Genomic DNA, 27,223 nt, shown 5'->3' with positions numbered 1-27,223 from the left:
CTGCCCAGGAGGCACCTGGGCTAGAGGTGAGGCTCTGGTAGTCACTGGCATCAGGTGATGACTGACACTGTCCAGAAGTGTGAAGAGAAGGGGGCAAATAACCTAGAAGAGAACCCTGGAGAACACCAACCCCCAGGGGCCCAAGCAGAACCCTTCCCCATGCCGACTTCCCCAGCTAATTCTTCCAGCAGGTCCTTTAGGTTCTACCTCAGTATCTTGTGTCCCAGTGCCCCCACCTCCATTCCTGACGCCACCTTGTCTAGGCGCTCCTGCCTTCTTGATAGGACTACTACAAGCTTCTCACTGGTCTTCCCCTTCCAATTTACTTCCACACTGCAACTAAAAGGATCTTCCCAAAACGTCATTCTGAGAAATTAGTCATCTACTTGAAATACTTCAGAAGTCCCCTATGTCTACTTTCATAAAACCCAAACTTATTAGCTTAATAACAGGCCTTTTGGATTTAGAACTCTACCTTTCTTGCTCCATGTTGCCAAATGTAGTCTGCTGTAGCCACATGAAACCCACACTGCCCAAATACGCAATGCCCTTCCGTGGTGCCCTCCCACAGCCTGTTTCTTTAAACCTGATGCTTCCCCCTCTCTCCTTTCCTGGATCCGAATAACCTTCCTTCTTGAAAGCTCCGTTCAAGTAGCATTTCCTCCGGGAGGCCTTCCCTGCCCAGCAATCCGATTTAGATGCTCTTCCTCTGTGTTCCCACATTATCTTATTTATGTTCCCATTATGGCTCTCAACACTCCATATCACTGCAATCAATTATTGATTTGTCTTGTTTCCTTCGCCGACCTGAATATACAAAGTCTCGTTCAACTTTGTCTTCTCAGCAACTGGCACATAGTAGTAGACATTCAAAAAATATGCACTGAATAAATACATCATTGCTAACATTTATTGAGCACCTTCAAAGGAATCCTCACTCCCTGAATCATCGTCACACTATGCACTAAGTAGACACCCACAAAATTTCTCTATGTTATAGACGGGGCCTGAAGCACAGGAGTTTGCTCAAGCGAACACAGGCAGTGGTGGGGCTGGGCTCTGAGGTGGTCTGCTTCCAGAACCTGCGCTCTTAACCACACTATGCGACCGCTAAACTCCTTCTGAACATTTTACTTACATTTCGTTTTGTTTTTTTTTTAAAGAACTTACGTTCTACACTGTAAGCTCCATGAGAACAGAAGCCGTGTCTTTGTCATCTTTACGTCCCTTGCAACAATGGATACGATGCTTTTCCCATAATGCCTCCTCCCCCTAGGTCATTAAGTACCTAAGAAATCAGTGCAGGGGGCGCCTGGGGGGCTCAGTCGGTTCAGCGTCTGCCCTTGGCTCAGGTCATGGTCCTGGGGTCCTGGGATCGAGTCCCACATCGGGCTCCCTGCTCGGCGGGGAGGCCTGCTTCTCCCTCTCCCGCTCCCCCTGCTTGTGTTCCTGCTCTCGCTGTGGGTCTCTCTCTCTCAAATAACTAAGTAAAATCTTAAAGAAAGAAAGAAATCAGTGCGGGGTTTCAGCCCAAGTTTCTAGACAATGCTATTCGAGCAGCTGTTGCCTGAAGCGTACCAAGTGTACCTCGAGCCCCTTCACGACATTCCTACATGATACCATTACTTCTGCTGTTTTACGAATGAGGAATGTGGGCTCAGGGCGCTGCATCACTTGCTCGAGGTCCTGAGTCTGGAAGGATTGGCTCGCTGTTGGGAGCGCGTGTGAGGACGTGACACGCAAGGCAGGCAGGAGACATCAGGGTCCCCGAGCGAGCAACCGTTCAGGCCCCGACTGGTGCTGGGAAAGACACAAGAGACGTCTGCCAGAGACCCTTGCGGAGATCCTCCTGGAGAGCCCTCCCACCTCCCAACAGGACTGCACCCTCTGCCTCCCACAGAGGCCAGCAGCCGCCTGCGGGGGGTTTCTTCAGACCTCTCGGGACCGGGCTTTCAACTCTCCAGCATCACATTCACTTCGCAAAACTTCCTTCCCAAAGTTTTCAAGTTGCCCGTCAGCTGCATTTTTTTTTTCTTTCTTATCCTCAGGCGTCTCCAGGGTCCTTAAAATGTATCAACTGTCCATAAAAGAAAGGAAGCTTTTTTAATGCCAGAGCAAATGATACAATTATTTCCAGTAAAAGCTTTCAAAAGGCACCCAGCATTCTTCAAATGAGGCTGCACATTTTATCAGTCTGTCCTCGGTTATTAAATGCCTCAGAATTACTGCGGACTCTGGGAGACATTCGGTGAGTTCACCCAAATAGAGTAATTACCTCCGAAGTACAACAGGCATTTCAGCTTTTTACCAAATCTTAACTTCTGAAGTCACAGCTTTTACATGTGGCACGTGGGGGACAGCCTGAGCACGAGAATTCCTCGTGGCGCACACACCTCCGCGGCCGGGCCTGCCCACCCTGCCGGGCAATGTCCGTCTGTTAAGGGCAATTGCTTGTAAAATTGGGGTACCTCCATACCATGGAGCACCGTGACCTGACCCCCAAGCCTGGTCCTCTTCGTGGGCTCCCAGCAAGAGGCTCCTCTCCTCCCCGTTGTGCGGGCTAAGAGTCCTCCCTGACATGCCTCTGCCCTCGTCCCCCGCCAGCTAACTTAATGCCAAGTCTTGTCCCCCTGAGGCCTCATCACAACCACTCTAGCTCCTTCCACACCACAGCCAGCAGTATGTTCTGGGAGTATAAATCTCCCCACCCCTGCCTGCTTTGGCAGAGGATCATAAACCCGATCCCAGTTTGTAACTAGCTTTGCATTCAGTAATGTAATTTCACACCAGTTCTAATCACTAGCTGTATATAGAGTATACAGAGCATAGATGACGTACAGAAATCAGATACTATGCTGCCCCTACTGTGTTCATGACAGGAATTTAAAAATACATCTGTTGAACAGAGTGCAACAACTGGTAAGACTTTTAGAATGATAACTCTATGTAACACTGGGGAAAAAAGGTAAGGGGGCTTACCTATAGTTATATTTTCTGAAGCTTCCATTATTACATCTAATAATCTAACCCACTGACATGCAATTTTGCAAATTTACCTTCCTCATCATTCTATCGTCCCTGTTTTTTTCCTTAAAATCCGTGCAAAAACTCTGGCAGGTTAAACAAAACTAGCCATAGAAGTCCAGCCAAGAAAATGTTCGTTTCTGCAGCTGAAAATAAACACTGTTTGGAAAATGGTTTCTACCTGAAGGGAAAGGCTCCCGGCAAACAAGTTTCAGTTAAAAACAACAAAATCATTGCATTTGTCCCGAACTGTGCACAGACAGCATGATTTTACTGTCTTGTTTCTGGGCCTTGCAGACGGTGGAGAAAGACTTTGTAATGACATGGCTGAGTATAGTAAAATCAAGATTGTACTCGGCTCTTCTGCAGTTTTACTTAAAAATGACCTAACACGCGATTTCCCGGATTTGTTGGGCAAGCAGGATGTCCCTCACGGAAGGTGAGCAGGTCACACCTCAGTCCGTTTTGAACATGTCTTCTGTTAACGTCAGCCACAATTCAGAGGTCCCTAAATCCAAAGGACCTGAAGGTTCTTCAAAAGAAAGCGTTTGGAGAGATAGTGGGAAGCGCTGGATTTATGAGGGTAGATTCGCCCAAGGCATCCTGCCTGCTCCAACTGAAGGCAGAATGAATTCCACAACTGCCACGTTTGAAATCTCCAGACTGGTGTTTTATTCAACCCACCTCCCTCCTTTCAAGCTAGCAACTGGGGACGGGCTGCTTTCCATCCTAACGATGAGTGGCAACCTGAATTCTCCCCGCAGTAAATCATAGCACCCTATGTCCAACTACGTGTGGATACAGAACTGAGTATGAGCCCTGGAATACAAAACCCGGCTAGCTGCTCATCCCCCGTCTCCCTGCCTCATCTGGGAGCACAGGGTTCTCTGGCCCAGCCTCCTAGCCAGCTAAGAGCCCCACCTACAAACAGGCAATGGCAGTAAAAGCTTGACTCTTCATTTCTTAGCTTGTCGGTTGCTCACTGCTGAACAACCAGGCTTTTCCTTGTACATTAATATGGCCTCTGCCCTTTCCACTTCTCTGTCCCACTTGAGCCACAACAGCAAAACATCCTCCAGATGGCAACCTTTCAAATGCTGTAAAGACAAATGTCCCATCCCCACCCCTTCAATTGCCCATAACCATTCCTTAAGTAATTTGGTTTTTTGATAATGCTCCAGGTCAACTCCAGATTGGCAGTGACCTTACAGAAAAATGATACAGAACTTGAGAAGAGTTCTACCCCAGCGAGTCCCGAACCCGGATGATTAGAATCACCTGTGAACTTTCCAGAACTAGATTTCTCCTCCCCAGAGAATCAAAATCGCTGGGGATGGGTCTCAGGCATCTGAGTATCTGTACAACTCCCCAGTGATTCTGCTCATCACCCAGATTTGGGAATGACTCATCAAATCAGTAGAGTGGGACCATTTTTCTTGAACTTAAAACAGAATTTTGCTTATTTGAAAACAATTAGGAGGTAGGAAGTTTTAACTAAGTCTTAATGTCAGGGTTTAATTATGGGGCAAATCACAACAGGTGAGGAAATTCAAAAAAGGAACCAATTTTTAAGGTGAAATATAATAAGCACCATATGATGCAGAATAGCATAAGCTGGTTTCCTCAGGGAATCAGTCCCATAGTAGCTGCCTGGGTGAATTCCTGTAAGTTAGAGCCTCTCCTTAGGGAACAAGGAGGGAAAATAAGTATTTGAGTCAGCCTTAGAAATTCTATTACTGAAGAGTATTATGAGTTAATATTCTTAATTTCTCATTACACTTAGTATCTCCAATCCCTTTGACTGTTTTTGATTTCCCGATCTCTCTGTGGGCCTAGCAATCTGACTGCATCTGTGTGGACGTTAATACCTTTCTACTCAATTTTTCTCCACCTGTTCTGTACAGTTGTGTATATGTTGAAGCATACAGCAGACTTTCCTAGCAAGCTGTTTCCTTTGACTCCTTCCTAGGTGGCGGATTCCTTAAGGGCAAAGACTACACCTTCACCCTTCTTAATGACCTACATAACGACGTACAGTGAGCATGTAAGTATTGATTATTTGGAAAAATCTTTGATATTCTCCAACTCTTCCAAAAAGTTGAAAAGGATGGAATACTTCCTAACTCATTCTGTGAGGCCAGCATTACCCTGATGCCCAAGCCCAAGATAATTTTAAAAACTACAGACCAGTATCCCTTAAAACATTCATGTAAAAATCATGTACAAAGTACTGACAAAGCGAATTCAGCAGCATATTACAGGGATTGTATACCAAGACCACATGGGATTTACTCCCAAAATGCAAGGATTGTTCAACATACGAAAATCACTATAATACAAAGCAAAAAACAAAAAAAAAACAAACCCCACAGGATCATCTCAATGATACAGAAAAAGTCATTTCACAAAACTCAATACTTTTTTTTTTTTAAAGATTTTATTTATTTATTTGAGAGAGAGAGAATGAGAGAGAGCACATGAGAGGGGGGAGGGTCAGAGGGAGAAGCAGACTCCCCGCCGAGCGGGGAGCCCGATGCGGGACTCAATCCAGGGACTCCAGGATCATGACCTGAGCCGAAGGCAGTCACTTAACCGACTGAGCCACCCAGGCGCCCACAATACCCTTTCTTGATACAAACACTCAAACTAGAGAAAAGAGAGAAACTTCCTCCACATGAAGGCCATACATGAGAAACGCACAGCTACCATCACACCCAGTGGTGCAAGGTTGAAAGCTTTTTCTCTAAGATCAGGAACAAGGCATACAAATTTGAAAAAGATGAAGTAAAATTATCTATTTGCAAATGACGTGATCTTAGATGTAGAAAACCCTAAAGATTTCCCCCAAAACTGTCAAAACAAACAAATTCAGCAACATTGCAAGACATAAAATCAATATACAAAAATCAGTTGCATTTCTATACACTAACAATGAACAATCCGACAAAGAAAATTAAGAGAACAATCCATTTATAATACCATCAAAACAATAAAATAATTTGGAATAAACTTAACCAAGGAGGTGAAAGATTATTACATTGAAAACTATAAATAAAATATTGCTTAAAGAAATGAAAGGCAACACAAATAAACAGAAGACATTCTTGTGTTCGTGGAAGACATTGTCAATGCAATCCCTCTCAAAATCTCAACAGCAACTTTTGCACAAATTTTTTGAAAAATCCCCAAATTCATAGGAAATTTCATGGGACCCCAAACAGCCAAAACAATCTTGAAAAAGAACAACAAAGTTAGAGGCCTCATACTTCCTGATTTCAAAACTTACTACAGTAATAAAAACAGTGTCGTAGTGGCCTAAAAACAGACATACTGACCAGTGGAACAAAATAGAGCCCAGAAATAAACCCTCACATATATGGCCAATGGATTTTTGATAAAAATGCCAAGATCATTCAATGGGGAAAGAACAGTCTTTTCAACAAGTAGTGCTGGGAAAACTGGATATCCACACGCAAGACAATGAAGTGGGACCCTTACCTAACACCACATTGAAAAATTAACTCAAAATAGATCAAAGACCTAAATGTTAAGAGCTAAAACTCCAAAACTTTTACTAGAAAACACAGAGGGGAAGTTTCATGGCAGTGGATTTGGTAGTGATTTCTTAGATATGACACCAAAGGCAACGGAAGAAAAAAACTGGTCAACTGGACTACATAAAAATTAAAAACTTCTGTGCATCAAAGGATACGATCTGTAAGAGTGAAAAGAAATGGGAGAAAATCTCTCTCTGAAAAGGGATTAATATTCAGCACTTATAAAGAACCCCTACAAAGAAACAACCCAATTTAAAAAATAGACAAAGAGCTCGAATAGACATTTCTCCAAAGAAGTTATACAAATGGCCATGGAGCCCAGGAAATGATGCTCAACATCACTCTTCGTCAGGGAAATGCAAATCGAAACCACAGTGAGATCACCTCACACCAGCTGGGATGGCCACTACCAAGAACACTGCACAAAAGGTAACAATCGCTGGCAGGGACATACAGAAACTGCAGTGCTGGTGAATCACTGGTGGGGAATGTAGAGGAGTACAGAAAACAGGTCCTTAAAAAGTTAAAACAGGGGCGTCTGGGTGGCTTAGTCAGTTAAGCGTCTACCTTCGGCTCAGGTCATGATCTCGGGGTCCTGGGATCGAGTCCCGCATCAGGCTCCCTGCTCCTCGGGGAGTCTGCTTCTCCCTCTGCCCCTCCTCCCACTTGTTCTCTCAATTTCTCTCTCTCTTGCCCTCCCTCCCTCCCTCTCAAATAAATAAAATCTTAAAAAAAAAAAAAAAGTTAAAACAGAATTACCACATGATCCAGCAATCTCTTGTATATACCTAAAAGAACTGAAGTCAAGGACACAGATATTTGTACGTGCTCATAGTGGCGTTCCTCACAAAGGCTCAAAAGTGGAAACCACTCAAATGTCCATCAAGAGATGAATGGATAAAAATGTGGCATATCCATGCAGTGGAATATCACCGAGTCCTAACGAGGAAGGAGATGCTGACCCGTGCCTCAACATGAATGAAGCTTAAAAATGTTGTCAGCGCAATAAGCCAGACGCAAGAGTACAAATACTGTAGGATTCCACTTATATGAGTTACCTAGAGCAGTCAAAGTCATAAAGACACAAAGCAGAAAAGGGATTACTAGGAGCCGGGGAAGGGGAGGAAATGGGAAGTTATTATATAATGGGTACAGAGTTTCTGTTTGGAAAGATGAAAAATCCTAGGAATCAACAGTGGTGAGAGTTGTACATTGCAAATGTGCTTAATGTCACTCCACTGCACACTTAAAAATGGTTAAAATGGCAAACTGTGTGTCATGTGTATTTTCCACAATACTTTGATAATGACAGCCACAGTGAAGGGCTGGGCAATGAAGTTCTACCTACTTGAAACTTGGGATCTACTACGTCCCAGCTGAGTGACTTTGGGAAAATGACTCAACCTCTTAAGAGTTTTAGTTTCTTCTTGTAAAATGAGGATATCACACATTCAAGAGGTCAAAGTCAAGATCAGCATTAAAAAGGAAAAAGTAAAATGCCGAGCATAGGGCCTATCATGCCATCAACCAACAAATGATGTTTAGCAGCTCTGGAAATAAAAAAGGTAGTATGTTATCATAGAAAACATAAATGAACAAAGGTTAAAAAAAAAAAAAAAAAGCTTCAAAAGAAGAGAAACATGTACCGGGTAACAAGGGAACTTGAAAATCAAGGGAAGGGCAGTCTCAGCTTTGCAACAGTTCCCAAGAAGCTCTCTCGAGTACAGAGAATTTCATTTATTAAAATTTCAACACGAGGCGTGTGATAGAGATGTTTGAACGAGACAATGCCGTCTTAGGTCCCCAGTGACAGTCTAGTTCACCTGTTCTGCACGGAGTGTAAGAACGCTCCTTCAGAGAGATGACTGCGCAAGAGTGTTTCCAGGCCAGTCTCCCAAGAGTGAGGAAGGTGGATTACGAACGAAGGCGGTATTAGCAACTACTTACTGAGTCACTCCGCAGGGGAGCAGGGCTTCAAGCACTCCAGCACAGGGGGAATACCCCCAAGTTACAGATTTCACTGGAGCAATTCACTAGGCTGGAAGGGACAAGGAGCGCTAAAAATAATGCCTTCTAACATATCTGCCCCTCTAAGATTCTATGATCCTAAATTTACATTTTCAAAGACAGTGCTATGTAAAGACAGATGCAAGGTACGAGATGATCCCATGCGGGCATGGGATTGCAGGTGCTGGGGTACACACGGAATGCTGTTCTGGGACAATCTCTGGATAACAGAAGTGGTAAATTCGCAGCCAAAGCAGTACGGCAGTTGCCCGAGCGTATCCAGTTGAACTGCAACAACCCAGGGGTAAGGGGCACCGTGTCTGGGCAGTCAAAAACACCTCATCTAATGTTTGACTCCCCAAAATGTAACCATTAAGAGCCTACTGTTGTCCTGAAGGCTTACCGATAACATAAGCAGGCCATTAACACACAGTGTGTCTATGTTTTATATACTGTGTTCTGACAATAAAGCTAGAGAAAAGAGAATGTTAAGAAAAATCCTAAGAGAGGGGCGCCTGGGTGGCTCAGTCGTTAAGCGTCTGCCTTCAGCTCAGGTCATGATCCCAGGGTCCTGGGATCAAGCCCCGTATCGGGCTCCCCGCTCGGTGGGAAGCCTGCTTCTCCCTCTCCCACTGCCCCTGCTTGTGTTCCCTCTCTCGCTGTGTCTCTCTCTCTGTCAAATAAATAAATAAAATCTTAAAAAAAAGAAAAAAGAAAAATCCTAAGAGAAACTACGTTCACAGTACTGTATTATCAAAAAAGATCCACTTACAAGTGGACCCACACAGCCCAAACCTGTGTTGTTCATGGGTCAACCCTTCTTCTAATTCGCAAAGACATTTTACGCAAAAAGGAAAGAACACACTTAAAACCCCACAAGCACAAATAAACCAACTTTAATAGATATTATTTTGTATTTATATAGCGCCTTCTTCAAGAACCTTAGATGCTTTACAGACATTATACCTAATTAATCCCCACAACAACCCTGTGAGGTAGGTATTACTCCCATTTTACAAGATAGGGAGACTGAAGCACAGAGAGGTTAAGTGACTTGCCCAAGGTCACACAGTTAAATTCACTGAAGAGCCAGGACCTGAGCGCCTTAGCCTCCCGGCTCCCAGTTAAATACCTCATGAGAGAATCTTTAATGAAAAGTATCCTTAAAGAAAGTATCAAGAGTAGTATGTTATGAAAGTGAGGTCTTTCTACTGCCATCACGGAAAAGAAAAAACCCGATACTGATGGTTAAAGGCAACAAGACCCATATATTACACATTTCTTTTTCCCTTTTCCTGAAGTCTCACGGCCCCCGTCTTAAGCAATCTTCTAAAGGTAAAGTTTTCAAGACAGAAGCCATATGACTTAGCAGTGAGACTTAATTTAGAATATTTACTTTCAGTTACGATAATTTATAGAAATTTTTATTCCAATATACAAAAAATATGGGACAGCCATCCCAACAAACATGTACATGGTTAGAGAGCAATCAGCCACCATTTACAACCTAACCCCGCCCCTCATTTCAATCACAGTCAACCATCATACAACCTCACAATGCTTTCTACATGGGTCACTTCTCTTACTAAATACCTGCATTTTTTTCCCCCACCCCTAACCCTATGTTTTTAAAGTATAATGAGTTTCTGATAAGTTTCAAAACATTTTATGTAGATGCAGCTGTACTAAGAGTAAAAAGGAAATTGAGAACCATCACCCCAGTCCCTCCCCTGACAAATCATACTATTAAACACGGTGTAGATGTGAACAGTGTGTGACTACCAAGGAACTCAATAAAAATGCTAGAACTTACTTTAATATGAAATTTAACCTTGCTTTTACTGTATTTTCTTAAATGCAAAATGTAGAAACAAACACAGCGTCGTATTCCAATGCTGTACCTCTATGCAAATGACTTCATCTATCTCTCTCGTCCATGCTGTGGCCTGACTCAAGTAAAGACTGACTCAGCCTCACTTTGCGTCTCTCTGCACTGAACGCTGCAGAAACACAGTCTCGAATTCCAAGACAATTTGGTTTAAGCCCTCAAAATAAAAAAATGTATCCACTTCCACGTCTGTGACCTTCCCCACATTCTCAGTCGTGATTCTCTGTGCAATGTTGTCATCGGGCAGGCTACGTAATTTGTATAAACCCACTCCAGCCAGCGTAAGGCTTTAGCGACTATAATCTTAAAAAGCAAGTTGTCAAAATACATCATCATTTTCTCCCAGCGCATCTGCTTAAACAGCCCGATTAGCCAAATGACCCTGTTAAAGATCAGTTCATGGAACGAATAGGTGAAGTCATTTCCTGAGCTAAAAGATACAGATAATAAATGTTAATAAATAGCAGCAGACAAAAATTTTTTTCTTTTTTTTTTTCATATTCAACAGTACTAGTAAAAGAAGTTTAGAAAATTACAGCAATTAAAAAAAAATTACTGCCTAAAAGGACTTAAAGAACATCCAAGGCCTGGTCGCTATTATTTTGAATATATATTCAATCATTTCCTGCACGTTACATTTGGCCACCGTCAGACAACTTACTGATGCGTGGAAAAGTGTCGACCGCAATGGTTCACATACGTTTTACATTACATATATCAATTCTTAAAACTCCCAACAGAAGGAAGTCTTAACAAATGCAAAGTGTAATTTCTGAACACTCTTCCAGTAAGATTGGTAAAGATGAAGGCGGAGGGCGGGGGGAGAAAAGGACTTGCTCGGTGTGTTCCTGGACTGTGTCACAAACACTTCGTCCTCGTCGGGTTCGCGGCGAGCCTCGTGGGCTGCTGGGGTTCTGACACATTACTTCTCTCCAGGGTAAAGAATGACATTTGAAAAGAATGTAACTTGCTATGACACCAATTTTCCAAACACGGCCTCAACCTGACATGTGAGAGTGCTTAAGACTTCTCAAGACTGATGCACCACCACGGAGCCACAACTTCTTTGTCGTCCCAACCGTGACACGGAATTTTGGATAGTTTTTTGTGGTACTGAAATTAAAGCTGAATAACTGATTTATAAACTATAACAAAAGGACAAATATTTAGCCAGAGATATCAGTTCCTCCTGAAAAAGAATATTTACCTCCTCTCGTTGCAAATTTTTCTTAAGGTATCCTACAATTTAAAATAGAGCTTAAAATTCGCCTTAAAAATAGAAACAAACAAAAGGACTAGTTAAACTGACAAAAACTACTAAAAATATGCTCAAATTTACTGACAGAATCATGGGCACTTCACACAATACTTAGACTCTACCAGTTTTAAGTAAAATAAATAAGAAAAAAAAATTATAATTACAAAGCCAGTCTTTCCCCTTGGGGAAACAAAAAGCCACTTTTGACCAATTGTTCCCTACATATACATATACTGTATATTATTATAAGCTTCTTCAGAGAAGCAAAACATATTTGTCTTCCTGACACTGGATTCTAGCGATCTGTTAGTTCTTACATCAGGAAGGCAACTGCAAGTGTTGGGCCCAAATGAAGTTCTGGTTTACGCTTGAAAAGACCACCGAATATTCCTTCTGTGTATCTTCAACACGGGCAAATTTACGCAGTGTGTTCAGTATGATCTCCTTAAATGATCAATACTACCTAGCACGGATTCCTAGTCTTTCTCCTGCACCCCAAGGAGTTCAAATCATTACCGGTGCAATTAATAGAGAGAAATGCATGTCAATTACTGGAAGGCTGTTTTACAAGAGGAGCTGCTATCTCTGATTTCACTTCCTTGTTGTGTGGAACTGCACAGACAGCATGATACCTGAGCAAATAAATCAACTACCATGATAGGAAGAGCGTGTTAATCCATAGTCTTTGCTTTATTGTGTGCAAAGTGTGCTACTGCCCCCTGAGCTTCCTGCATTTCTCTTGCCTTGAAAAATCAGTGCTTGATCCTTTCCAAAATAACCAGAGAAGAAATGAGGCAGAAAGTATCTCTCTTCATCACGGTCCCTTCTCAGTCCCGAGACTGATAGAAAAGGATGTAGCCAGACTCAGAGTTCTTTGAGATATCGGATGTCAACCCGTAGAATTCTTCAATAGCTTGTGCATCTATTTTCTGTGAGGCAAAATGGAAATATTAGTACAGAAATGAGCTCTTCAGTTCCGGTAAAGCCTTCCACATTTCTTAGAATCATGCCTTTCATTTTCTTGTTTATAGAACGGCTCTGCACAACGAGAATGGCTCAAATTAAAAAGACCGATCATGCCAAGTACTGGTGAGAACGTGAAGCAAACAGCGCTCTCACACATAGCTGGCAGGAAGGCAGGATGGGACAGAGACCTTAGGGAAATGTGTAGCATCATCTTCTAAGGCTGAACATACAAATACCCTTTGATCCAACAATTCTATTCCTAGGGAACAGAATTACCTGAACTATATGAAACCACCAATTCCCAACCATTTGTGACCTGTGAAAATGGCAATGTCATATGGTCCCATCTAACATACACCCAAGAAAAATGAGTGCATATGTCCAGCATTAGACAAGGGTGATCAAGGCAGTTTTATCGAGAAGAGTCGGTAAGGGATGAAAAGGCAAATTTCTAACTTGTTATATTCTTACAGTGGGAAATTACACAGCAATAAAAAAGAACCACTACTACAGGCGACAAGAATGAACTGCTAGATACAAAAGAAGTCCTACTGGACGAGTCCATTTATAGTCAAACAGAGGCAAAATTCATCATAATGATAAAAGTCACAACACAGTGGGTTCAGAGGACGGTGGGGAGAGGGAAGGAAAGCTGTGAAGACTGACCAGGAAGAGGATAAGGGGGCTTACTGAAGGGTGTGAAAATGTACCGTACCTTGATCTGGAGAGTGGTTACAGAGTGTGTGTGTATGTGCACGTACATACATGTGCGTGTGCACACTCACATGTAAAAAATTCAAGTGTTGCTTAAGATCTGTGTACTTTCTGTACGTATGTTACAGCTCAATAATTCTTTTTAGACAATGAAAGATTTTCTTTAAACTAGCTCTCTTATTGAAAGCTTTTCTTTGTTTTACTCTAAGCATTTTGAAGGTCACCTGACCAAGCATTGGGATTGGCTGTTGGGCAGTAAGAAGTAGGAATCCGACTACAATCTGAAGACCTCGACATTTGTCCTATATTTATCACCTGTGATATTCACAGAATGAGAGGCTGGGAGAAAAAAGAGAAGAGTAAAATAAACAACTTTGAAGAAAAATAAGAAATTCAGGAACTACTTACTTCTACAATGTCGTCATCAAACAACAACCAAAAATCATGACTCTTAACTATTGCAATATAATGTCCTCGATTGGGACCACTAAAACAAAGAGAAAGAGAAGTTAGTTTTACACAATGTTTATTAATACCACTCTTCTATGTCCTCAACTTCATGTTCAATAAAGGAGAATAACTGAAACCGATAAAAATACTCCTTATCTATTCTTCCCCAAAATATCAAGCTACATTGATGTGACTTGGCATTCAATTTTATAACCAAATAATTAGTACTCTACTTTGAGAGCTATAACCAGCATTCTATTTATATAAAGCTATGCTATTAAAATTACTTGTTGTCTTTGTAATAATTTAATTATAATTTTTAAAATAATTTTCAAATGTGCTTCTATGAAAAATTTAAATATATTTTTTAGCATTTGGGGGGGATGATAGAGGTCACAGCCCCCTGAGTTTAACTACAGAACAACACATGTAGAATTTTTTTTCTAAGTCTTATTCCCTTGGCCATAGTTTTTCTCTTGAGGAAAGATACCATACCATGTGATGCCTAAAAAAGCAAAGATATCACATCTATAGTCCTGAAATCAAGCCTGGCCTTCATAAACTTCTTTAAAAACAAATGACATTTTGTTAGTATTATTAGTGCTATTTTTAAGTACCTGGATCTTAGCACCACTGTAATTCTTAGAATTGCCTCTGCATCTCATTTTAAACAAATCTGGAATAAAGAAATCTAGAAATGCATAAAAATGCAGGCGGGATTATTTCTTTTCAAAAATATCCTTTGCTTTATAAAGGACATGGCAAAGATTTTAACCTCTCCCAGCTGAAATATGACTCATTATAAAAGCTTCTATAATTCTTTATTAAGTTATAATTCCATTGTAATTATTACATTATAGAATTTGAGATAATTTTCAACATACACTGCTGTTTCTGGTGAACAGCAAGATCAGATAACAGAATCAGCGGCCTCCTGTGTGTCCTTGTCTCGGCCCCTCTGACCCTGGCAAAATGACAAAAACAAGAGTACCTCTCTTTCTCCACAGAAGAAAATACCTCACAACTTTTTTTTAAAGGCTTTTAATGCTAAAATAAATTTAAAAATAAAAACTAAAAAAATGTATGTATATTTTCCCCATTTCTATAGGGTTCATCTAAAGAGTCTTGTGTTTTATAGTGAAAGGGTAAGAATTTTTATTTTTATTTTTTTTTAATTTTTAAGGTGGTGAACATAAAGAAAAATCAGAAAGGCTGAGGAACAGAGCCTGAGAGGGAAGGAGACACGTGGGCTGAGGGCCGGTAGGTGTAAGACTGAAAAGGGGAGGCAGCTGTTTCCTCTGGCGAAGAGGTAGTTTGAAGAACAAAAGACAAAAGTTAATTACAGAAGCCAGTAAGATGAGGCAGGGCTGAGGCTGATAAACTTCCACCTAAGAAACCGCGGATCAGGGACTTGCATTCTGGACATGAGACCTGCTCAGTTCAGCATGTATGAGTGCCTCGTGAGTGCAAATAACTGTGCTGGTGGCGTGGGGATCAGAAAGGCACCAACCACTTCCTGCCCCGAAGACACCGTGAGTACAGGAGAGAGCCCTCCCAAAACACAATACAGGGTCCAACAGGATATAAGTTGGCGTGGTGCAAGCCACAGACCTCATCCAGCGAGAGGGGAGAGGGGAGAGAGGAAGTGGGAGGAAGAGGCCTGAGGAATCGAGGCTGGAGATGGGCCAAAAGGATCACACATAATCATTCTGCAAGCACCTGTTAGAAATCTACCAAATGCCAGACATTCAGGAGAGAGAACGCGGGAGCTGGACTGGCCCAGGCTTGCTAACGATGAGCATCGTCCACAGGTGAAGGATGCGGGCAAAGTACACCCTTTCTACTCTCACCTGAAACAGAACTATGAGTAAATCTGATAAGAAAAAAATAAGATTTGAAAATGTTTTCAATCTTTGTTAATGGACAAATCATTTCGTGTTTTAAGAAGTGCCTGTTCTCATAACGGAAACGGACCTCCAATCTGATAAATACAATACGGTAGCAGTTATGTGAACACGGAGGCAGGGCACCAGATGGAGCCGGGTTGGAGAGAAGAGCACCCAGCACGGCTTCCAGAGAGGCTTCCGGAGAGGTTTGGAGAGGCCGGGAGGGGAGGAAGGCAGGGGGGAATCACAGTGAGAGAAGAGGAGTAAGGAGTCGGGGAGGGGGCCCCGATTGTGATCAGGAATCTCAGAGTTCATGGTCTTGTGAGTAGAACAATTCCAAGAACCCTAGCGTAATCTAAGTAGAGTGAAATAATAACTGTCCCCGAATTTGAAGAGGCTAAGGAACAGTTAAGTTAGGACGTGAAAAGGTAATATTATGATGTTGTTATTGTTAAGAAAACAGTAGCAGCAGCTAAGTGATTTGCATTCCCCCTTTAACCCTAACGCCACAGCAAGGTCGGTAATATGATTTGCATTTTACACAAGAGAAAGTAGACACTCGGGGAGTACTGTGTGAAGTCACACCAGCCCTAAATGGCAGGACAGAACCGAAAGCCAGGTTTCTCTGACTCTAAAACCTCTGGTTTGAATCACTCCACCAAGGTTAAGTTGTCTGGTAAGGTTTTCCTCTATTCAGAGGTCTCCAGCCTTCCTTTAGAACAGGATGTTCCAAGCATGGAAAAGAAAGATTACTGCTGAGGATGGAAGACAAGGAGGCAGGCTGAAAGGGACAGTGGAGTTACAGCAAGGTTACCACCCAGGCTGTCCTTACATTTTCTCAACAGAAAGCTGGGAGGGGCAGCTTAAGGCGAGAAGGCCAGGGACTTTTTTCATTGGCTGAAACATGCTGTTAGTACAAGCTTCCGCAAGCCAAGGGGAAAAGAGTGAGTGTCTCTCTTTAAATTGTACAGGAAATTCTAAACAGTCAATGAAGACTGCATGTTCCAAATAGACATTTTCACTGTGTGATGCCCCTGTAGTTTTGAGAATTTTTTGAGCTATTTTATAAATGCACATATATAGAATGAGATAGCACACTAAACTATCAAAATAAACATACTGATTGATAAAATCAGAAAACTTGTCTTTAAAGATTATTTCCAAAGCCATTTTAAATTTTTTCATAACCACTGTAATGATGAACATATGCAATTAATCTCAGAAAGAATTTATTTTGCAAAATCTATTTAGGCATCATTTTTACTGAAAAGAAAAAAGATGAAAAGAAGGGAGAAGAAAAGAAATGAAATAAAAAGAAAATCTAAGAGGTCTTAAAGTTCCTTTAGAGTAATATTTACAGAGTAAGAGTGAAAATCAAATCTGGGCAATAATATTTCAATATATAAAAGTGTAAGGAGGAAATGATAAATGCACTGTATCTGAAAGATCCCATTTTGCAATCAAGTTATCCTGATGCTAAAGCCCCCGGAAGGTCTAGAGTGGAAGCACTCGGGCCCATCCTGAACACCTGCCCCCGGACAGAGACCCTCGCCCGCGTGGCCCACGGTTGCAGTTACCTTCCACAGTGAACCACCACGGCGACAAGGTCGTACATTCTGTCAGGGTTGGTCGCATCACCAGAGGTGTTAAACAGACGAAGTTCTAAAGGAAAAACTACCCGATAAGACAGTTTTGTGTATCGATGAAGTTGATCCATGTATTTAAACCTCTTCAGGTGTAGGGCTAGAATCATGGGCAGTTTTTTAACTTTCATCCTATTCAAATAAACATGAAAAAAAAATTTCATGAAAGGCACTCATACCATGTCCTTAAAAGAACTATCAAACTTTATGATTCCATTAACAAATAGTTCATGGTCGGTTTTAATAGCCCAGCACTGCCCACTTTTGCATATTCCTACCAATTATGTTTATAGTGGCGAAGCAACATTCTGAACATCTTGACTATCCCACCCCACCCATCATCACAAATGACATAATTTGACTTTGTACTCCATACGGCTTCAAAGTAGATGGACCGGCATCAGTCCTTTGTCCAGAAATCCTTATTCTGAAATACAGGCCCCTGAGGATCAGGCTAACTGCACATGAGGCCGACGATGGGTGGAAGAAAACCAGTTCCTTCCAGCTGCTAACTCCTTTGGACGTGAGTGCAGACAGAGCCATTTGTTCTATCGGTCTATATAATTCAATAACGGATGGCGAACAGGACAAACGAGAAAGCATTAAAGACCATTCTGTGAAAGGTGTTTGCCAGAGATTAAGAAATAACTCCATATCAAGAATGATGACTACATGTATTCTAGAAAGGGAGTTAATAACCTGCAAATCTAGGAGATAAATTTTTAACTGGCTATCTTCCACATTTTAAATAATCTTTAGTATGTCCTTAAATGCCATTTCTCCCTGATACGACCTCTGCACTCCTACTTCATCTAACGACAGTTTATTCTTCTGAAGGCTCAGCTCAAGTTATAACCCCTGGCATAAGGATCTCCTCCCTTCAATCCCCCATCGGCACTTCACGGATTCACTGTGTGTGTGTGTGTGTGTGTGTGTGTGTGTGTGTACCATTTACAACACCATAAAATATTTAGATGATTATGGGTCTTTCTCTTCTTTTAGGATCTGAAGTCTTGGCAGGTAGAAACCTTTTTTTTTTTTTCCCCATTATATTTCTCTATCGAGCAACATGCCTGGCACATGACAGATACTTGACAAATGTAGCAGAACCGAATTCTGTATGTGTTCAATGAAGCATAACGCTTTTCATAATTAAAAAATGAAATTTACTAAGCCATTGCCTCTAATGAAGTGAAAACAAAAATCATTTTGTAGCATTTACTAAATCTGCATCCTACAAATCTTAAATGTGGTGGGCAGCTTATTATCTCAGAAACATTTACTATTCTACCCTGGCCTTTGAAAAACATTAGCAAGAATAAACAGATAGTCATTCCTGGAAAGAAATCTAGCAGTATTAAGAGTCTTTATGGCCTTTGCCTCAGGAATCCACTTATAGAACTGAAATATATCATCTCAAATACAAGACTTCTGAAAAAAAAAATTCACTTCTAGGGTTATTTTATATCGTGAAAAACTGGGAAAGTCCAGGAGACAGGCATATCACAGAGATACTGTGCGTTCAGTTCCAGACCACCATAGTAAAGTAAATATCGCAATAAAGCCAATGAAGTGAAATTTTTGGTTTCCCAGCGTATACAAAAGTTAGATTTACACTACACTGTATCTATTAAATGCACAATAGCTCTCATTCCATCTCTCCGGGGACATCACTTTGCTTTTCCCTAGATGCTTTACCCTCCCATTGGGTAACAGCTTATGGTTGTTTCACCTACATTTACCAAGCCGGTATTTTTCCTGGGCTGTGCTATATATAGTTCAACAGGTGTGCCATATAAAAAGGAATCTATGTGCAGATAAATTCTGTATGAAGCTAGATAAGAAGATAAATTTCTCCTATTCTGTGGGTCCTCTCAGAGTCTATAATATGAAGCATGAATAAATAATAAAGAGGAAATTTTATTATACAGAAAATTCATTTGATCATGGAATACTTATTTTCAATTTCGTTGTGTCTCAGGGAACAGAGAGGCCAAAGGAGAGGAAAAGAGGTGAGGGAATGGGCAGTGGGCAGAGCAATCAGAACATACACATATTATCAGGTAAGTTCATCACCTCATACGGGCACAGTCTGTGGTACCCCCAAACAATTACAATAGCGACATCAAAGATCACTGATCACAGATCAGCATAACAAATGTAATAATGATGAAAAAGTCTGAAATACCATGGGAATTACCAAAATATGACACAGACACATGCAGTCAGCAAACGCTGCTGGAAAAGGGGCAGTAATAGACTTGTTTGCTTCACGGATGCCATAAACTTTCAAGTTATAGAAAACGCAGTATCTGTGAAGTGCGATAAAGCAAGGTCCACCTGTACCTAGCTTATACAAACTCCTTTATCCAAGAGGGAATCGTCATCAGCTCATTTTTGAGACCAGCATGGACCTGATACCAAACTCTGACAAAGGTATAAGAGAATTACAGACTAATAATACCCCTCATGGTATTTATTTCAAAGATGTGAAAATCAAGACAACAATAGCAAACTGAATCCAGCAACATATAAACCTCACTTGGTGATGATGTACTAGTTCTACTAAATGAAATGACGATGTGTTTTCCTCAGGTTCTTTCTAAATAAAGACCAGTAACTGTAAAAATGGAAAGATTCCTTTATATTTCTAAATTAGCAAAATAATAATAATAAATATGTAAGGGGCATCTTAAAATATTAGTATAGCATATTTATCCTCCTGAAAAAAGCAACCTTGCCCCCTAAATTTTCCAAGAAATTTTAGATCTCGGCAGAAAACTTACACTTATCAACAATGTGATTTTTAAAAAAACATGAGATGAAGCCCAAGAGGGACAGTCTATAAAATAATCTACAATTTTCAAAAGTGTCAAGATTTTTAAAGTCAAGAAAAGGCTGTTCCAAATGTAAAAAGACTAAACAGACATGAATACTAAATGTAATGTGTGTTTCTGGACTGGATCCTTTTGTTCTATAAAGGACATTACTGGGACATCCATGCTAATGAAGTAAGTTCCACGAGAACAGTTAACGTGTTAGTGTTACTTGCCCCATGTGGGTGAATATGGCAAAAGGAAAACTTCCTCATCGGTCGAAAATAGCCACTGAAGTGTCCAGGATCATGGGACATCATATCAGGACCTTATTTTCAAGTGGTTTTGGGTAAAAAAAAAAAAAAAGGCATTCTTGGTACTGTTCATACAACTTTTCTTTGAGCTTGAGATTATTTCAAAATGAAAAGTAAAGTAACAAGAATGATGATGACAATTCCATTCTTTGACACCAAATACCAAATAAGAGAAGGTACAAGATCCTGTGTAGGATTAGCAGAAGCTAGGGTAGGGACAAGGAAAGGATTTTCCCCCTTCTCTCTCTTCACCAAGAAAAAGTTTACTTAAGCAGGCAAGCTTCAAAGTCAAATATTTTAACTGTACTGGTTTATGACTCTTAAACGACTTTTACTAAGTGTAGAAAATCACCGAAGGTTGCAGAGCTGAATATTGTTTAGTAATAACTCAGTGAGTCTTAATTACTTAATGATAAAATTAGGAATTTTTACTCAGTGTAAATTTTCAGACATCACTTTCAGCTGGAAAGGCCCATCTACAACACCCACTGCCAGAGAATCACTAACAAATTTTTAAAAACGCTGAATTACCGTTTGTGTGCTTCCTGTTTGCTGCGACATTCTTCACAGTAATATTTGTATTCACTGCACAGAGTTTCTGTGTTGCTGAAACCCCTGCGTAAAATTCAAAATAAATTTATTTTGTCTATACCAGAAAACCATGTATTCGTGTAAAAATACTCTAAACCAAAGATATTCATTAAATTTCAAAATAACTCTCCAGTTACCTTAAGCAGTGAGTGATCGATGTGTTTTGTTCCACGTCAACAGAAAGGTCTAAAAAATCTTCATCTTTGCTGCTTATCTGTAAAAATAGGGAATTACCTTTGATTTCTTTAAATACCAGTAAATCACTGCTCTGAAATGACAGAATTAAATGCATTCATTCTCTTATTAGTCGTAAGTACATGAAGAATTCACCTTCCCTGAGTTCAAAAGAAATCTACCAAATCTGGATTATCCAAAAGGACACTGAGTAAATGACTCTCAACACACGTACAGATTAAACAGCAAAGTGCACCTGTGACTGATTCCCTTTCTGGCAAAGGCTAGCACGTGAAATCCCATTACTTTCCAAAACCTCGGTATTATGGTAAAGCATGAAACAAACTGCCCATATATACTAATTCTTAAAAAAAACACAGGCTAAGACTGAATGAGGATGCTTGGCAAAGGGCATCAACCTGTGTTGTTTCATCATTCAAGGAAATCATTTAGCCTAAAATGCCAAATTACAATCTTCATTGAGGACCTTCTTTAATCCTTCTCCAAAAAAAAAAAAAAAAATCTAATATAAAGTTCTGTTTGAATTATGGGTAAACCCTCTGACAAAAAAAATTCAAGTTATTACTTAATTCATTTGAATTGGATTAGGACAGAACTTCAGACATCGATTTTCCTAGTTCTTTCCTTCAAAGACTCTATGCTTAAGGTGAGCACACAACAGGAGATCTTGGACTGTGCCTCTCACCCACAAGGGCTATACATCTGGTGTAGTAAATGCCTTCCTGCCTCAATAGTGCATCAGTTTTATAAGCTCAGCATCATTAACTTGTGACAGATTATGTGGCTGTATCAAAGAGAAGTAGCTGGGAGTACCATGTATGCACGGCCTAGGGGCACCACCAGATAAGTGATCTGGGTCTCAAAAGATTCAGTGAAAAAGAATAAGAAAGACAACACAGAGAGAGGAAAGGGAATGTGAGGTGCTGAGGAAAAAGAATCAGCCCAGTTTTGGAGGAAGGAGAGCAGGGTGGTGAGGGACAGTATGGTAGAGACAGGCTAACGGCAGACTGAGCAGGGCCTTATATGTAAGCTAAAGAGAAATAAAGAGTCTGGTTGTTTCTCAAAATGAGGTTTGTGGTTCTCAGGCACTGCCTCAGGGGTCTTCATTTTAGATTTCCATCTTTATTATAACATAAAAAAATTGACATAAGGATTGTTCTGGATCATCTGGATATACCTGAGTTACTACGTTTGGGTTTACAATTGTGTTGGTACTGGGAAACCACCAAGTGGGGCAGTATTTAACTTCTAAAAGTGTTTGTAAACACGTCTGGTTGTTGTTGGGACTCCCATGTTCTAAGCTCAGGTCACAGCCAGGATGTGGGAGCCTCAGTAAAGAAGTGTAGGCTGGAGATGTGGGTGGGGAGTCATGAGCACAGGTGGTAAGGAAATGGAACATGATCCTCCCAAGGCAGAGTGAAAAGCAGCCCAAAATGAAACCCTGGAGGATGCTCACATTTGAAGAATAAACAGCAGAAAAGGCATGGGACCAGAAGAAAGCACCAAAGAACAAAAGAACACAAGAAGAGGGTGCTGTTACAGAAACCCAACCTCCTACCAAGTGGGATATTTACAACTGCATTACTAAAATCTGCCATACAAATACTGTCTCCTCCAAGAAGCCCACTCTGAACCTTCACAACTCCTTCCCACTCCCTTATTCACCTTCTGCCAGCCTCTACCCATCTTCTACCTGGCATAGCCGGTACTCAAGTATTTGTGCAAAACTAAATGAAGAAATGATATATATTCACTCTGAGAAATCCTCAATTTCATCCCTCTAGCTGAATTTGATAAAGGCATGGTACTAATGATCATTTACTGAATCTGCAAGATGATGATGGAGATTTTGAGGAAATATTCTCAAGTCATACCGTTAATTCTTGGGAGACTATCTGCAAATATATATTGTTGACCGCAGGAGGACCTAGTGAAGAATGGGTGGAAGGATCACTATCCATCCATTACAAATAAAATTAATAAATATTTGAGCAAACAAGGATGGGTGATATCACCTTCTCCATCTAATCCTCACTCCCCATCATCCTCAGTAAACTTCAAAGGCCTTACACCATAGTATCCCAAAGACCTCCCAAATCTACTATGCCAGCCTCACCTATTACTGCATTTCTCAACATGCAATGCAAATTTAAATAAAATCTCTTTTATTGAAGAGGATAAATTACACATATCTTCTAACACGGACCAAATTCCATCATACCAAACATGAAGCAACTGCCAAATTCTCTGATTATACCTACTATTCCAACTGAAATACTGCTCTAATAATTGGACAGTATATTTATTTCCTAAAGCTTAGAACTCAGCTACAATAAAATTTTTCTTTATAAGATGTATCTACAAAACTTCTGTTGAAATAACTGGAGTTGGTTAGATTGAACAAATATGAGTACTGAGACCAATTCCTGTCATCAAACATTGCCCAAATTCTTACTACAATTAACTAATGGCTGCAGCAATGAGCAACAGTCCTTACTCTAACCCAAAAACATCTTCACGGGATGTTAATGTATTCAAACACTCAATTATACCTCTTTCACTTGATGTGAGAGAGGGTCACCAATAAAAATGTATTTCCACAAGAGAATTTTATTCATTTATGACTACTGTGTCCTTCATTAACTAAAATCACACTACTGGCAACAATCATTTTCCAAATGCCTGGTTATAGTGGAAAAGATCAATGCATAATCAACAGTCAATAGATCACTCATCGATATGGGTTATAGTTCTATTTAAAGACCCTAACTTTTTATTCATGGTTGAACCAAAAGGGTCACCATCTGCTTTAAGAGACAGAGAGAAAGAAACCACAATACTATTTACATTAGCACCAAAAACAAAAACCACACTTACCTATATAAACATAATAAAATAAGTACAAGATTGACATGAGGAAAACTACAAGATGATTTCTTTCTAAATCAAAGAAGATGTAAGTAAGTGTACAGTCCATGTAAATGGACAGTAAGATTCAAGACTGTCAAGATGTCAGCTCTTCCCAACTTGATCGAGAGATTCAACGCAATCGCCTTTGAAATCACAGCACACTGTATTACGGGTAATAAACTAGTTTCTAAATTTCGTATGATTCCATAGTGTATATGGAGAGGCAAAAGGCCCAGAGAAGACAAAGCAATAATCATCAAAACTTGAAGGCAAGTTGTCCTTCAACAGTGTCCTTCAATAAATGAACGGATAAACTGTGGGATATCCACATAATGAAACATAATTAAGTGATAAAAAGAAATGAGCTTTATAAAGCTACAAAAAGACATGGAGGCACCTTAAATACATACTGCTAAGTAAAAGAAGACAATCTGAAAAGGCCTCATACTCTACGATTCCAAATATATGACATTCTGGAAAAGTCAAAACTATGGAGGCAGTAAAATGATCAGTGGTTGCCAGGGATTTGGGGAGGAAGGAGGGATGAATTTGTGAAACACAGAGTGACACTACTCTGTATGATACTGTAATGACAGACATGTGTCACTATACATTTGTCAAAACATACGGAACCAAAGAACAGACAACACTAAGACTGAACTCAAATATGAACTACAGATTTTAGTTAATAATGTATCATTACTGGCCCATCAACTGCAACAAATGTACCTCATTAATGCAAAACGTTAATCATAGGGGGAAGTGGAGGAAAGGAGAGAAATATTTGGGAACTTCTGTACTTCCCACTCAATTTTTCTGAAGTCCATTAATTTAAAAAAAAAAAAATACAGTTTCTTAGTAGCCTCCACTAGTGTTTATTTATCTGATTTAGTCAAACAAGTAACTATGCCAGTCTTCCAAACATCCATAAAACATCTGTCTTATTTTCTTGCTTGTGAATTCTCTTTTCCAATGGACGATGCTACTCTTCTAAGCTATTAAAAACTAGTCATAGAACCATCATAGTAAAACTGGATCAGGCAAAAAAAACCCCATCCATTTAGTGGATGCTAAATCTCGGGGGGAGATTTAATGAACAAGATATTTGTGTCTCCCCACAGACAGCCTACTAGTTACCAGGGCATAAAAGCCAGTCATTATCAATCGGAGAAGGTGAGGAACACCTTGAATGAGAGATCAAAATTAATTTCACCAATGAGAGGCAGACGGATATCGTGTGCCTGGATGGGAGACCCTGAGAAAGGCACAACATTAACTGAATCACTCCAGCCAAGAATGCAGACCTGCATCTCAGCAGAGGGAAACATCAAACTCAATATGAGAAATGTTAGATTTTTTTTAAAAAAAGACATATTCTTTAAAAATGTAAATGTCATAAAAGACAAAAACAACTATGGAAATGTTCCAGATTAAAGGAGGCTAAAGAAAACACGACAAGTATATGCAATGCAAACTACTAAACTCTAAACTGGATCCTGTACTGAAGGGAAGACAGGCTGGAAAGGGTATGTTGGCCCCACCAGCAAAGGTGAATAATGGGGGGCGCCCAGGTGGCTCAGTTGTTAAGCGTCTGCCTTCGGCTCAGGTCATGGTCCCAGGGTCCTGGGATCGAGCCCCGCATCGGGCTCCCTGTTCGGCGGGAAGCCTGCTTCTCCCTCTCCTGCTTCCCCTGCTTGTGTTCCCTCTCTCTCTCGCTGTGTCTCTCTGTCATATAAATAAATAAATAAAATCTTTAAAAAAAAAAAAAAGTGAATAATGGATGGCTGATCTTTCACTCCTCAAATGAGAAACGAAGTAACAAGGCAATGATACAACAAAGGGACTGGGCTATCTGATCCCACATAAAATCCATTTTCACGCTTCTTCCCTACTGCTCATCTTCACAAAGTATCCAGCAAGTGGGTACTTCCCCCACTTGAGTGTACACAGTATGCTTTAGTTTTTATTCCAACAATAAACATAACTGTAGGGAAAGGGAAAACAAATTAATGTACCTCCCTAACCTGGAAGTTTCTTATGAGCTTAACTAAGACACAGACATATAAACATATAATTTCCAGAACATGGCTCTATTGCTTCTTATACTGAAATAAAATCAAATACCGTTGACCCTTGAGCAATGCAGAGGTTAGGGGTGCCGAAACCTCCTACCCCCGTCCCCGCAGTCGAAAATCCATGTGTAACTTTTGACTCTCCAAAAACCTAACCACTAATAGCTTTCTGTTGACCAGAAGCCTTACCAATAACATAAATACTTGCTTAACACACATTTTGTATATGTATCGTAGTATTACAATAAAGTTAGCTAGAGAAAAGAAAATGTCATTAAGAAAATCATAAAGAAAATACATTTACAGTACTATATATAAAAAAAAAATCCACAAATAAGTGGACCCATGCAGTTCAAATGCCTGTTGTTCAAGGGTCAACTACAGTCCAAACCGCAGTAAGTATTTTTCTGTCACCTCAGGTATTCACTGTTAATAAGCAGCATTACAAAAGAGTATAGAGAGTCCTTTCAACAGACAAGTACATCTTTGATAATTCATTTATACTATACCTAAGAAATCACAACCTTCACGTTCATCTCTCACACTCATCCTCAAAGAACTTTTAATAAAAATGAATTAAATCTGCTCTACACAAAATTTTATGACATACTTACAGTTTCACAAGTAAGACATCTGGTTTCATTTGTCAATGTTCCCTGAAAAATCTCATGAACCCACGTTGGGTCTGGTATGCTGTTGTTGTTGTTCTCACTGTCAATATTACCGTTAGGTAAACGGCCATTTTGTTTTTCCTGCTTTCTTTCTTCTTGTAAAATATCAGCAATTGTATTTAGTAGGTAATTTAAGAATTCATGGGCATCTTGCTGCATGTAGTTGTCAAAAAGCTCTAAAAATAAAAATATATTAGAGAATTACTTCAGACTTAGTAACTTGATTAACACTAAATTTAAAACAAATATCCAATATTCTAT

At 40.2% G+C, this 27,223-nt stretch overlaps 1 protein-coding gene across 4 annotated transcripts in view; it reads right to left on the bottom strand.

Moving 5' to 3' along the window:
- Positions 1–9,468: 9,468 nt before the first annotated feature.
- The window catches only part of USP12 (ubiquitin specific peptidase 12), a 92,939-nt gene continuing 75,184 nt past the window's right edge, over positions 9,469–27,223 (bottom strand). For 3 of the 4 annotated variants that reach the window (XM_035003651.1, XM_035003654.1, XM_035003652.1), the window contains exons 4-9: positions 26,906–27,138; positions 21,252–21,328; positions 21,055–21,138; positions 17,328–17,525; positions 13,823–13,901; positions 9,469–12,663 (exon numbers count right to left, since the gene is read on the bottom strand). In XM_035003651.1, the coding sequence (XP_034859542.1) occupies positions 12,562–12,663; positions 13,823–13,901; positions 17,328–17,525; positions 21,055–21,138; positions 21,252–21,328; positions 26,906–27,138 (773 nt within the window). In that variant the 3' untranslated portion in view covers positions 9,469–12,561. Of the gene's footprint in view, positions 12,664–13,822; positions 13,902–14,748; positions 14,829–17,327; positions 17,526–21,054; positions 21,139–21,251; positions 21,329–26,905; positions 27,139–27,223 lie in introns of all 4 variants that reach the window. The other variant, XM_035003653.1, reaches the window with a different exon arrangement.

Source organism: Mirounga leonina, unplaced genomic scaffold, assembly GCF_011800145.1.
Source record: "Mirounga leonina isolate KUSES-001 unplaced genomic scaffold, KU_Mleo_1.0 Mir_127, whole genome shotgun sequence".
Taxonomy (NCBI): domain Eukaryota; kingdom Metazoa; phylum Chordata; class Mammalia; order Carnivora; family Phocidae; genus Mirounga; species Mirounga leonina.
This window is presented reverse-complemented; position numbering and strand designations above follow the sequence as displayed.